Source organism: Pogona vitticeps, chromosome 3 (assembly GCF_051106095.1).
Source record: "Pogona vitticeps strain Pit_001003342236 chromosome 3, PviZW2.1, whole genome shotgun sequence".
NCBI lineage: Eukaryota > Metazoa > Chordata > Lepidosauria > Squamata > Agamidae > Pogona > Pogona vitticeps.
In genome coordinates this window covers 64,495,365-64,508,045 of record NC_135785.1, presented here as the reverse complement: position 1 = coordinate 64,508,045, position 12,681 = coordinate 64,495,365, and the positions used below count along the sequence as shown (strand labels likewise).

The following is a 12,681-nucleotide window of genomic DNA, read 5'->3' as shown; positions in this document are numbered from 1 at the left end:
AGGGGTCTGCTCAGTCATGAACCATCTGTTCAGTAGCTCTGGAAATGGTCCAGTGTCTATATTTTTCATTTGTGACATTAACATTCATGTCGGAATGGAAGACTCACTCACTCACTCAATCGACTGACTGATTATTGCAATTCATTTTTTTCTAAAAAACATTCCACATAATGATGCTTTTTACCACCAAATTAAGACCTCTGTATGGCTTAACTTCATATAGAGATACGCTTATAACCCTTCATTTGAGAGCTGTCAAGCATATTCCTGTGCTGCTGTTTTAAAGATCATCTTGGAAAGCTTATACAGCAAAATCTGAAATCTGAGAAAGAGTTTTCATTTCCAGTTGATACAGCAAACAAGACTGAACAGGAAAGTCTTAATATTTATAAAAACCAGTGCTAAAATTATTACCAAAAAGATATTACACACAGAATACACTATCTGTAACTGTTGCACTAAACTGTTTTCTTCTTGCATCGTTTATTCTGTGAATAGTGTCTGATATCTTTTGATACAAAGCATACCAGTTCCTCAGATTTTTTTTCCAGATCCAAGGAAACATATCATTGAACCACATTAATAAAAGGGCTACATAAACTAGCTAGATAGAGTGGTCACACAAAAGCTCTGTCAATGTGTTCAGGACCCTACCAAAAACTGAAAACATCCCAATTTACTTTTTCAATTTGCATACATTTTCAGAAATACTATACACTGAACAGGGGCAGGGGAGAAGGCACAATGCCACTCTCCCAATGCAGGGAAACTGCTCAGCTGAAACAACCACACAGATGAAAAAGCTGCAAATTAAAAAGACAGACCAGTGTGAAAGACATGCAGCTTGGCCTCCCTTATTCAGTGGATGCAACTCTATGTGAATAGACAGATGGACAGAAAGATCTAAGTGTCAGCTCTAAAATTCAATTATTCAGACTTTTGACCTGAAACTCCTGTGCAGACAAAATGTTGCAAATAGTTTCCAGATGGGTGCTTACAGTGGAAGCAAGCAGAATATGTTTCTTCTTTTGCTGTGCTTTTAAAAAAGAAGAAAATTATTATCTACCGTTATCAGTTATGGAGGCATCAATAGAGCGCTTCTTGACACTTTCATTCATGCCACCATCAAATGCTCCTATGCAAAAGGCCTTCTGGAGGCATTCATCTGAACCATATGTTATCTCTAACATACAGTCATGCTCCAAGGGTAGCCACAGAACAGTATCCAGCCCTGGAATATTCATATAAAGAGTCAGAATTATGCAGACAGAAAGAGGCTTGATTCTTTTTTTCTTGGCAATCTCACTTAACAAGTCACCGGCATCACATCCGGCCCAACTGTTGGATTTTTTGCCTAAGCCCCAGGTTTTATAGTATCTTCACCTTAATAAAGAGGTCTAGAGAATATTAAAGCGTGATCCAATAAGAGTACTGCCTAATTTAGAACTTTGCTACAAATGACAAGGATTTGTTCCTATACAGAAGAGGTTAGGTGCTGTATGTGGACAAGAATGGCCTTAATAGCCAGATGGATGGCATAAAACTGCAGTCAGGGCCAAACTTAACATCCACTTGGCAATTAATGGCCAGTTTATGAACAGAACTAGAGCACACTGGTCATAAGATCTCAGTAGACAATCCCTCTTCTCTCTAGTTCTTATTTTGTCCTTCTTATATAATCCCAGAAAACATATAAATCACAGATTCCATATCCTCTATCTCATAAATTAGTTGGGTTTTTTTAAATGGAACCCAGGACATGACTATGCACATCATGGCATTCTCATGTCCATGCAATACCCACTGATTTCTACAGAATAAAATTCATGGTATGCAAAATGCAAGATTTATAGATTAGGGGGAAATGACACTGCCCCCAATCCCCCCCTGGAACTGGACATTGCATGCACTATCATCCAGACTGAGGAAGTACCCCTTTTACTTTCCCTCAGTCCTGTAATTAATTACAGAATGTGGTTCAACTTTTCATTGCTCCTACCCCAACAACCAAATCAGTGCTCTTTTAATTAAATAAACTTTCGCTTTTCATTTAAAGTTTTCATGTACAGAGGTTCAATGTTTTATCTTTTTAATTTGTGGTTGTTGCATTAGTAGCAGACAGATCACTGTCATTGTTGTTTCTCTTGTGTTTAGCAGCAGCTGGAAAAATGCAGATAAATACTCTTCATTTCCCCCAATAGCCAATTTTGATACTATACCTTGAAAATACTTCAGAAATAACAAACAAACAAAAAGGCCCCTTACGAAGACTAGTACAGTAGAATTGTGGTATAAAACTGGAAATATTCCTATCAGTTGCTTCTGAAAATTCCCTTTAACTGTTAACTTTTGAAAATAAATAGAAAAGTCATATATTACATCAAAACAGTAACTTCTTAGCTATTTATTATACTGCATTTAAAATATAACTTAGTTACACTATTCATACCCAAAACAATAACTACCTACAGGTAACTATGTTACATATAGTTAATTAGTTCTAATATTTGATCATGTCCTACTAAGTCCAATTCATGGACACCAAGAAGTATGGTTGATTTATTTTGTTTCTGCATCCACTGCTTCTGTTTTATTGAATCATTTCTTGCAATGTTGATTAAATGAAAATTACTATGCAATCTAACGAGAATGATAATTGTCACTAGTATGGGAACAGTGATCTTGGGACTTACTGGTTTTATTCTTTATTTAACATCTGGTCCATTGTAAATTTATCTAATTAATAAAAAAAATTATTGATGCATTCTCAAAGACTTTCACAGCTGGGATCTGATGGTTGTTGTAGGTTTTTTGGGCTGTTTGGCTGTGTTCTGACCATTATTGAATTACTGATGATTTGGAACAGCATTACTAGGATTGCAATTAGAGATGGGCACAAACTGCTTGTTTGGTGGTTTGGCTTGGTTCATTTCCCGGCCAAACAGTTGATCTGCAGTTCAGTATCCCACTACCTCCAGTGGGAGCCCATTCAGCAGCAGCACCCTGCCCTGCCTTCTCTGGATGTTACTGCCAAATGGGTGCCCACTTGAGGGGATGGGGCACTAAACCAGCAATTCATGCCCATCTCTAATTGTAATGATAACCATAAGCAAACATTCTGGATGATTATTATTATTATGCTAATAATACTAATACCACCACCACCACCACCACCACCAACAACAACAACAACAACACCAACAACAACACCAACAACAACACCAACACCAACAACAACAACAACAACAACAACAACAACAACAACAATAATAATAATAATAATAATAATAATAATAATAATAATAATAATAATAATAATAATAATGAAAACTAGGGGCTTTCAGAACACCCAGAATATTCCCTGCCAAGCAGAATCATTGCTATGATTTGTCCCTCTCTGCTGCTCCAGTTAACACTTATTGGTTGTTGTGGGTTTTTCGGGCTCTTTGGCCGTGTTCTGAAGGTTATTCTTCCTAACATTTCACCAGTCTCTGTGGCCAGCATCTTCAGAGGACAGCAAACTGCACCAGAGTACAGAGTGCTGTCCTCTGAAGATGCTGGCCACAGAGACTGGCGAAACATTAGGAAGAACAACCTTCAGAACACGGCCAAAGAGCCTGAAAAATCCACAACAACCATTAGATCCCGGCCATGAAAGCCTTCGCAAATACATTAGTAATAATAATAATAATAATAATAATAATAATAATAATAATAATAATAATAATAATAATAATAATAATAATAATAATAATAATAATTTATTGTCATTGTAAGTATATACACAGTATACCCATACAACGAAATTCACAGACACCCAGAGACCAGACACATGCACACACATAAAATTCCCCAAACACTCCCCACCCACTAAAAGTCCCCCACTAAAAATACAAACATCTACACCGCAGGCCAAGTAACACAGTCCAACTAATTATTCACTACTGGTGGTCTTTAAGCTCATTATTAATTGCAATTATAGCTCTGGGATACAAACTATTCAGAAAACGTGTGGTCCAAGTCTTAATTGTTCTATATCTTCTGCCAGATGGTAACAGTTCAAAAAAGTTATAAGCAGGATGGGAAGAGTCTCTCAGGATGCTGTGTGACTTCCTCAGACAGCGGGATGTGAAGATGTCATCCAGGGTTGGTTGCTGGAGCCTGATGATATTCTGGGCAATTTTAATGGTTCTCTGTAGAGCTTTTTTGTCCGCTACAGAGCTACTCCCAAACCATGCCAGAATGCCATAGGTTAGGACACTCTCAATGGTGCTACGATAGTATGACAGAAGTAAATCCTGAGATAAATTTAACTTGCCGTGCATTCTCAGGAAATACAGCCTCTTCTGTGCCTTCTTCATTAGCATGTTGGCATTTATAGTCCATGAGAGGTCCTCTAAGATGTAAGTACCCAGAAATTTAAAACTACCAACTCTCTCCACTTCCTCACCGTTTATGTACAGTGGTAAATGTACATTTCTCTTCCTCCTAAAATCAATTATGAGTTCTTTAGTTTTTTTGATGTTAAGTGTAAGATGATTTTCTTTACACCAAAGTATCAACCTTTGTACTTCCTTTCTATAAGCAGACTCATTGTTCTTATTTATGAGCCCCACCACTGTCGTATCATCCGCAAATTTAATAATTGCGTTGGTGTTATACAGTGGGGTGCAATCATGTGTGTACAGGGAATAGAGGAAGGGACTTAGCACACAGCCCTGGGGAGCTCCTGTACTTAGTACCAGGGTAGAAGAATGGTGAGATCCTATCCTTACTGACTGTGGCCTATCTGTCAGAAAATCCTTTATCCACATGCAGATCTCCTGAGGTAATCCCAGGTTGATCATTTTAAAAAACAACCTATTTGGTAGAATGGTACTAAAAGCAGAGCTATAATCCACAAACAACAGCCTCGCATAAGTTCCCTGTTGTTGTAAGTGGCTCAATACAGTATGGAGTACAATGGACACAGCATCATCAGTAGATCTATTTCTCCTGTATGCAAATTGCCATGGGTCCAAAGAAGGACCCATTATTATTAACACTTATTCTTTGGTACTTTTCCTACTTCCTACATGACACCACAACCAAGCAACACAATGACAGTAAAACACCATGTTGCCTATCATATTCTTGGACTATATTTTCTACATTATTCAGATACTTGAACTATACTTGCGGCATCAACCTAATTGGAAGTACACCACATTGCTCCACTTTGAATGGTATCAGGAAAGGAGCATGAATGTTGTGGCCAACTCTATCAAGCTGCCTTCCCCAAGTTACCAACATGGATCAATACTTTTCACAGCACACAAACATGTTTATGCCTCCTCTGTGTTGGTTGTTCCTTAATTGTTTCTGTGCTAACAGAATATCCTTATTCCAACACCTTAGCAAGAGAGAAGAGAATTCTATACATGCTAATAATTCCTCCCTAATTCAAGTCATTCTGCCTTGGTGGCTTTGCTTGTGGTAGCCCAACCTTATGGTGTTTTGGATCATAGTTAAAGCCTACTTGTTTTCAAAGGTATTTGGAGATACTTAACATTTATGCTTACTGATGCTAATGGTTCTAAAGGGAGCTTTCACTGTGGTTTGGAAAGACAGTAACTTTCAATGGTTTTCTTAATGTGTTTTCATGTTCTATTTATTTTCTGAATGCTTGGATAAGAGGCAATGTGATTTATATTTTCTTTTTTAAAAAGAAATAGAATGAAAACATGACTATAGAGCTGAAACCACTGCACAATGTTAACTGCAATAATATTTGGTTATGGGAATTAGATAAAATTGTGAACTCAAGATGCTAAATCTTTTGAGTGCCAGACATGATGATATTTGTAAATACATCAAGAAAGAAGTTCCAGAACCACTATATAAGCTCATTAATTCTGGAATGAAAAGCTGCCTGTTGTTTAGCTGACAAACTGGTGCCGGTCGTGTTAGAACTAAATTAGAATAATTGAATAAGCCTGGATGGTTTTCACATAGATCTCCGCTATACTTTTGGCCATCTACTTTTTCCTTTATTCCTAATGACCACCTGTTTCTGCTTTCTATTTTCCTTTGTTTTATTCCTTTTATCTATCTCAAAGTTACAGATAATCATGATTTTACCCACCTCTTCAGCATTCAATATATTAATGAAATCTGCTGATTTTTCAAACACTTTTGACTCACCTATCCTGAAACATCAGAGCTTTTTCAAGAGGAATCATAGGTGAACAAGTTCAGTGTTTTGTGTTATTCTCAAGCCACAGTGTATCTGTAAGTGAATTCTGCATTTTATACATGTCAGAGATTACAGATTTCCTGTTACCCTACACAATTTTAAAGAAGGTATAATGGACATCTTTAATTTTGCGACAGGTTAAACACTATTTTTTTGTAATCTATCACTGCACATATTCTGAGTATCTGATTTTGGTTGGCTTGGAATTGTGCTTGTTAGAAAACAAACATTTTGAATAATGCTTTAAAGTTTCAATAACAAAGAACCAAGAATATCATGATGCACAAAACTATGTTTGGGAGCAAGTCATTAACAGTCTACTTTATCAGATCAAGACAAAAATAAAAATAACACATAGGAGTTTCCTACCTGGACACTGAATGAAAGACCATTCATAATTTTTCTCTTTGGGGCAAAGACTGTTCTCAAGAACCATTTCAGCAGAATGCATCCCAGTCAACTTCACTGGCCCCCTTGAAGACCCTTCCACACAGTGGCCTTTGCCTGTATTACTGGGATCACTGCACCATCCACAACCTGGGTGTTCCAGACATTGTCCACAAGTCCTCAAACCAGAGCAGTTTTGAGCTGTAACACACACATTATAAACAATAGTCTTTAAAAAGATCAGTTCTCCTGTACAAAGGTTAGTATGATATTAATAGAAAACAGTTCTATATAATTTGGCAATTTTCAATTTCCTAGCATACTCTTGCAAAAACTGATTTCAACCTCCCGGCAATTTGTCTTGCTAGTTGTTCCCAGATTAGTTACAGATAGTGAAAGAGAATTTTTTTAAAACAAACAGGTTCTTTTTCAGAAACACTTATGTGGAGCCTTTGCGATCTCATTAGAATCGTTAACATTCATTTCAAACATCAGAAGCAACAATGTGTTTTGAAAGCTCTGCTAACCAGAATTCCTATTTTAAAAGAAGGTATGTTTATCTGCCAAATCCCTTGATTTTCAAACCAACTTCATCATTTTAGGCTCCTGGCTGTGTAGAGAAATACCACTGAGTTCAGTGTGCTTTGATTCTCAACAGACTTGTATAGGAATGTGCTATAAGGAACTGACACCATTTTGAACATATAAGAGAGAATTCGCTTTCTCAAGAACCCTATTTCTCTTTCTGTTTACTTGGAAATTAGTGTATTCACTGGGATTCATTTCCAGGTACATATGCCTCCTAAAGAAGGGAAACCACTTCTGAGTATTCTCTACCTAGAAAAGACTGGAAAAGGGTCAATATGAGTCAGAATTGACTTGACAGCATATGATTATTATTATATATGTGCACTGAATGGTAGCTTTCACTACGCTGCATCTCTAGAATATGATCTGAGATGTATGTGTAATATGTTTTTCATTCCGCTCCTGATCTGACATAAATATATCCTTAATATATATGAAATATTAAGTATGACAGCCAATGTGATGTAGTGTTTAGACTGTTGATATAGGAGTACAGTGGACCCTTGACATGTACGGTTCCACTTACAAACGTTTTGACCTATGGAATTCTCTGGCCACAAAATTTCACTTCGACTTGCGGCCAGAGAATCAACCTACAGACCGAAAAAAAGTGGGAGAGGCTGGGAAAGCAGGAAATTTTAACTGCTTTCAGTTGACTGTTTGCCAGCGAAGAGAGTAATCTGCTTCCTCACTTGTCCCGGCGGTTAGAGAGTGGTTAGGGAGAGTTTTCAGAGAGTTTGCCTGGCACTGCCTGGTACAGTGCTGTATACTGTACTACGGACTTTTTTTATTTTATTTTTTATTTATTTTTTGATTTTTGACTTTTTAAGCAGAGAGACTGCCTGTTCTGGGTGAGTACTGTACTGTACATGTACTGGGTTTTTTTGCAGCTTGGAGGTTGGGGTTAGGGCTACACAACATCTCTTCTGCAGCCCAGCAAGTGATCAGCAACTTCAAGAAGCTGTACACAAAGGCACTTTTCACCAGGTGCTTCAAAATCATAGAGGAGACGTCCCTGACCCTGAAAGAGTTCTGGAAGACACATTTCAATGTCCTCCACAGCATCAGACTCATCAACAAGGCCTGGCAAGATGTCACAACCAGGACCTTGAACTCGGCCTGGAAAAAACTGTGGCCAGAATGTGTCGCAGACAGTGGCACTAAGGGGACTAATTCACAGGTGGTGAGGGACATTGTCGGCATGGGTCTAGAAGTCGATGAAGAGGATGTAGAGGAGCTGGTTGAAGAACATGAAGAGGAGCTGACGACGGAAGAACTTGCAGAATAGCAAAGCGAGCAGCACAAGGCTCTTGTGGAGGAGCATTCCACTGAGGAAGAGGAAGAGGCACCGCACATTAGCAGCAAGGAGATCAAATCCATCTGCCAGATGTGGACCAAGTGGCAGAACTTCTTTGAGAGGCACCACCCAAACAGGACTGTGACAGGAAGAATTATGGATATGGTGAATGACAACGTGGTCAGCCACTTCCGGAAGATTCTTTGGCGCAGGACAAAACAGACAACATTGGATAGATTTTTTCACCAGAATGGAGCCTGCAGTGAAGAGACAGTGACAGGGACCCCTTGGGGACCCAGAGGAGGGGACCTCTACCTCGCAGTGATGTCCTCCAGAAGACACTGAAAGCTAAGTCACCTCTTTATTGTTTTAAAAGGTGTTGGTGGTTGGGTGAGTGGGTGGGTTGATTGGTTGGTTGAAAAGTTGCTTTGTTCCTGTTAAAATGTGTTTTGTTTAAAACTTGCTGGTTTTAAAAATGTTGTTCTTAAAATGTGTTTTGTTTAAAATGTGTGTTTTAGCCTCCAAAAACTCTCCCCCCCCCCTGTCTTCTCTCTCTGTCTTCTCTCTTTTTGTGCTTCAAAGCACAAACCTTTGTCTGAGGGGTCTGTGTGCCCCAGTGACCTTTCTTTCTTTCTTTCTTTCTTTCTTTCTTTCTTTCTTTCTTTCTTTCTTTCTTTCTTTCTTTCTTTCTTTCTTTCTTTCTTTCTTTCTTTCTTTCTTTCTTTCTTTCTTTCTTTCTTTCTTTCTTTCTTTCCCCATTGTTCCCTCCCTCCCTCCTTTCTTGCCTTTTGGTTTGGCTTGGCTTGGTTGAAAAAGAGCTTTAAACTGCAGTTCAGAGTCATGTCTCTCTTTGTGTTGAGGAATTCTGTGGAGGAAGAATGGTTGCTTGCAAAGAGGCTTAAAAATGCAGTTCAGAGTCATGTCTCTGGGTGCAAACAGGCTTTAAAATGGCTTGGTTGAAAAAAAAGTTTGTAAAAGTGATTTTAAGACTGTTCCCTCCTCCTCCCTCCCTCCTTTCCTGCTCTTTTTTTTTTTAACCTAAGTTCACCTTAGGTCAAAAGAAGAAAAAAGAAAAAAGTTCTCCCCCTAATGGTAGAGTACGGATTAGCCGGCTTCCATTACGTAGTTCCTACGGAGCAAAAACAGCCGGTTACGGATTAAATGGTTTTCAATGCATTCCTATGGAACGTGCATATTCAAACTACGGACTTTTTGACCTGCGGCCACCGTTCCAATATGGATTAATTCCATAAGTCAAGGGTCCACTGTACAAATGTGATGCTCGCTGGGTGAGCTTGAGCCAGTCATTGCCTCTCAGCATAACCTACCACACAGGGTTGTTTTGAGAATATAGGGAAATCCTAACCATGTACACCCCTATACATCGAGGAAAGGCAAGATATAAATGTTGAAATAAATGTAACAGAACAATTTAAAGCAGAAACTGCTCCACCTAAGGAATTTTTGAGACCTAACTCTAAATGGTACACACTCTTTCACGATCATTCTACTCTTGATCTTTCTGTGACAACGACAACATGCCTACATTTATTTTTCATTCCATACTACTGTGGCATGATGTACACAATTCTTTCTGTCTCCTAGAATAGTTTAAAACTATTCCCAACATTGCACATCAGATATATATTAAATAGCCTTAGTCAGTTATTATATTACAGAAGCTCTATTGATGTCTGTTTGAAGGCCTAAAAAACGCAGCAGCCTTTAGGCTAAGCTGCTGAGAAACAGTAAAATCTCACACAACATGGCAGGTCTTTCCTGGGGGGATGGTGGTAAAGAAGCCACATTTTGGACTTCACTCTTACAATTTCTTCCCTTAACATGCCCAACCAATAATAGCTGGAGGATTCCAGAAGTTTTAGTTCCAAAGGTAATTTTTCCAAGTTCTAGGTCTGGATGAGAGGCTGGAAAAAAGATTAGAGATGGATGGCCTATTCTGACCTTCAACCTGCACAAAGTATAGCAGGTCTCTCAACAAAACAAGGTAGGAAAAGTAAGGTCTATAGCATAGTGGTTAAATTGCAGTACTGTTGTCAAGCCTCTGCTCACAACCTGAGTTCAATCGCAATAGGTTCAGATAGCCAGCTCAGGGTTAACTCAGTCTTCCATTCTTCCAGGGTCAGTAAAATGAGTACTTAGCTTGCTGGGAGGATTAGCACTCTTTAGCTTCCTCGTGTTCCTTGTGCAATCAAGTTGTAAATTGTCCAAAGAGTGGTCTAGCACTATGGGGCAATACATACGTTAAAACAGCAACAGCAATGAACTTGGGTGCTGGAAGAGATGGCAGCCACACACTACTTTTTTTATCTGTAGGAAACTAAAGAGTGCTAAGCATGAACAAACAACCTTCTCCCTCTTTCCTTTCAGACATCATCATATTTGACAGTAAATAAACACTTCGATGTAGGATACATCCTCAAGCCCATGGAGTATAGCTGGTTTTCTTAAGGAGTACGAGTAATACTATCCACTTCTACTATTTATGAGTGCAAAAGGATAAACATATTCTTGACAGGTACAGCCATGCTGAAAAATATCTTAATAAGAATTTGTCTAGGCATGTAATCTTGGTTGATCAGTGCATTAAACTGGACAGAATTACTCTCAGGTACCTACAAATTTGAAACTTAATTTTTATTTTAATTTTTTCCCTTTGTTAAATGCTACAATCGTGTTGCATTCTTCAGCTGATACATTTGAAACAGTGTTGTCATGACAACAGTGAAATGTAATACCACTATAAAAACTAAGAATAAACTTGTTGGTCCAGGCCATTGATTAAAGAAAGGTAAAGTGAAATGATGTTCCTTTCTGAAAATATATGTAAATAAAGAGACCTATGTATGGATGCCATTCAATTTCAGTCCCAACTAATCTTCTAGCTGAGCCATTAGACCAAGCTTCAAGGAATTGATGGAGCATATTCCAGAAATATTATGTCACAATGTTGCTTGTTTGCTTGCTTGCTTGCTTGCTTACTCACTTGCTCATTCGTATGTTTGTTTATTTTATTTATTTACTGTATTTATATTCCACACATCTAGTCAATTGACCATCTAGTCAACCTTTCACCTTAAAATGACTCAAGGCAGCTTACATCTTTAAAAGACAGTATTTAAAGCTAACAACACTGAGTATACAAAAACTAAAACATACACGTTTATCTTATCTTCCTTCTCTTTTTCTTTTCTCCTATTGATAATGTGTGTTTTTATCTAAAACGTTTGTTCTTATTCTATAGATAGTTTCTGCCTCTGTATCTTTTCCCCTGGGACATGCATTCACCATGTGGCCAGATGCCAGAAAGCTCATAAAAGAGTGTGTCACTTTTTGCATCCAGTTGTTCATTAGAATTCAGGTGTTAGACACAGAGCAAACATATGTACAATGTTGTCTACTTGAAAGATATCTAAGTTAGACTGACTTGTAAAAAAAATGACCATGGGATTGCTTTGCTTTGATTTGCTTACCTTTCCTTTCCTTTAAGGCACATGTATATGCATGCCTGGGACTAAATTAGCAAATACTGTATCTAAAATCAAATGATATCTCAAACAAGTTATTTAACAGTCCTAGGTTACTGGTCAATTCCATTATTTTTTTTAAAACTTTCCTCTCCAGAAATAGTGCAACATTAGAAATGATGAGGAGCCCTTGAGCATCTTTCATGAGCTCCTGCATGCTGCAGATGATTTCTGAGTATTTTCTGGAGTAAGCAGGTCAGGCAATGAGGAATTCGTTAAGAGGGCTCAAAGTCACCATCATTTCATTTCAGTCACTCTACGTGCACTTACTAGAACAACAAAGGATATGGATTTGACAATGGAGCACAGTAAATTACACATTAAAGGATAACATGTTCTCAGAACATACTGTTATAGAAATCAATCAAAAGAATAATGTAGAGTATAAATTAAGACAGGTTGACAATATAGAGAGATTGTGAAAAATAAATCTGCCAACTGTTTTGTGATGAATTCTTGGGATTAAAATAGTTGCTTTGGGATTTTAGATGCCATTCATCCAAAGAGGTCCAGAAAAAGAATCCAGCAGGTAAGACAGGAAACAAGTTCAAAAGAAGATCAGTGTTACAGCCTAAGAAATTGACAATTAAGGATACAAACTACTGTACATCAAGACAACAGTCCCCTTC

The 12,681-nt window shown here is 38.0% G+C and overlaps 1 protein-coding gene across 3 annotated transcripts in view; it reads right to left on the bottom strand.

The window, feature by feature from the left end:
* ATRNL1 (attractin like 1) overlaps positions 1-12,681 on the bottom strand; it is a 695,100-nt gene that overhangs the window by 515,797 nt on the left and 166,622 nt on the right. For 2 of the 3 annotated variants that reach the window (XM_020779948.3, XM_078389598.1), the window contains exon 18: positions 6,605-6,823. In XM_020779948.3, the coding sequence (XP_020635607.2) occupies positions 6,605-6,823 (219 nt within the window). Of the gene's footprint in view, positions 1-4,351; positions 4,489-6,604; positions 6,824-12,681 lie in introns of those variants that run through there. The other variant, XM_072995506.2, reaches the window with a different exon arrangement.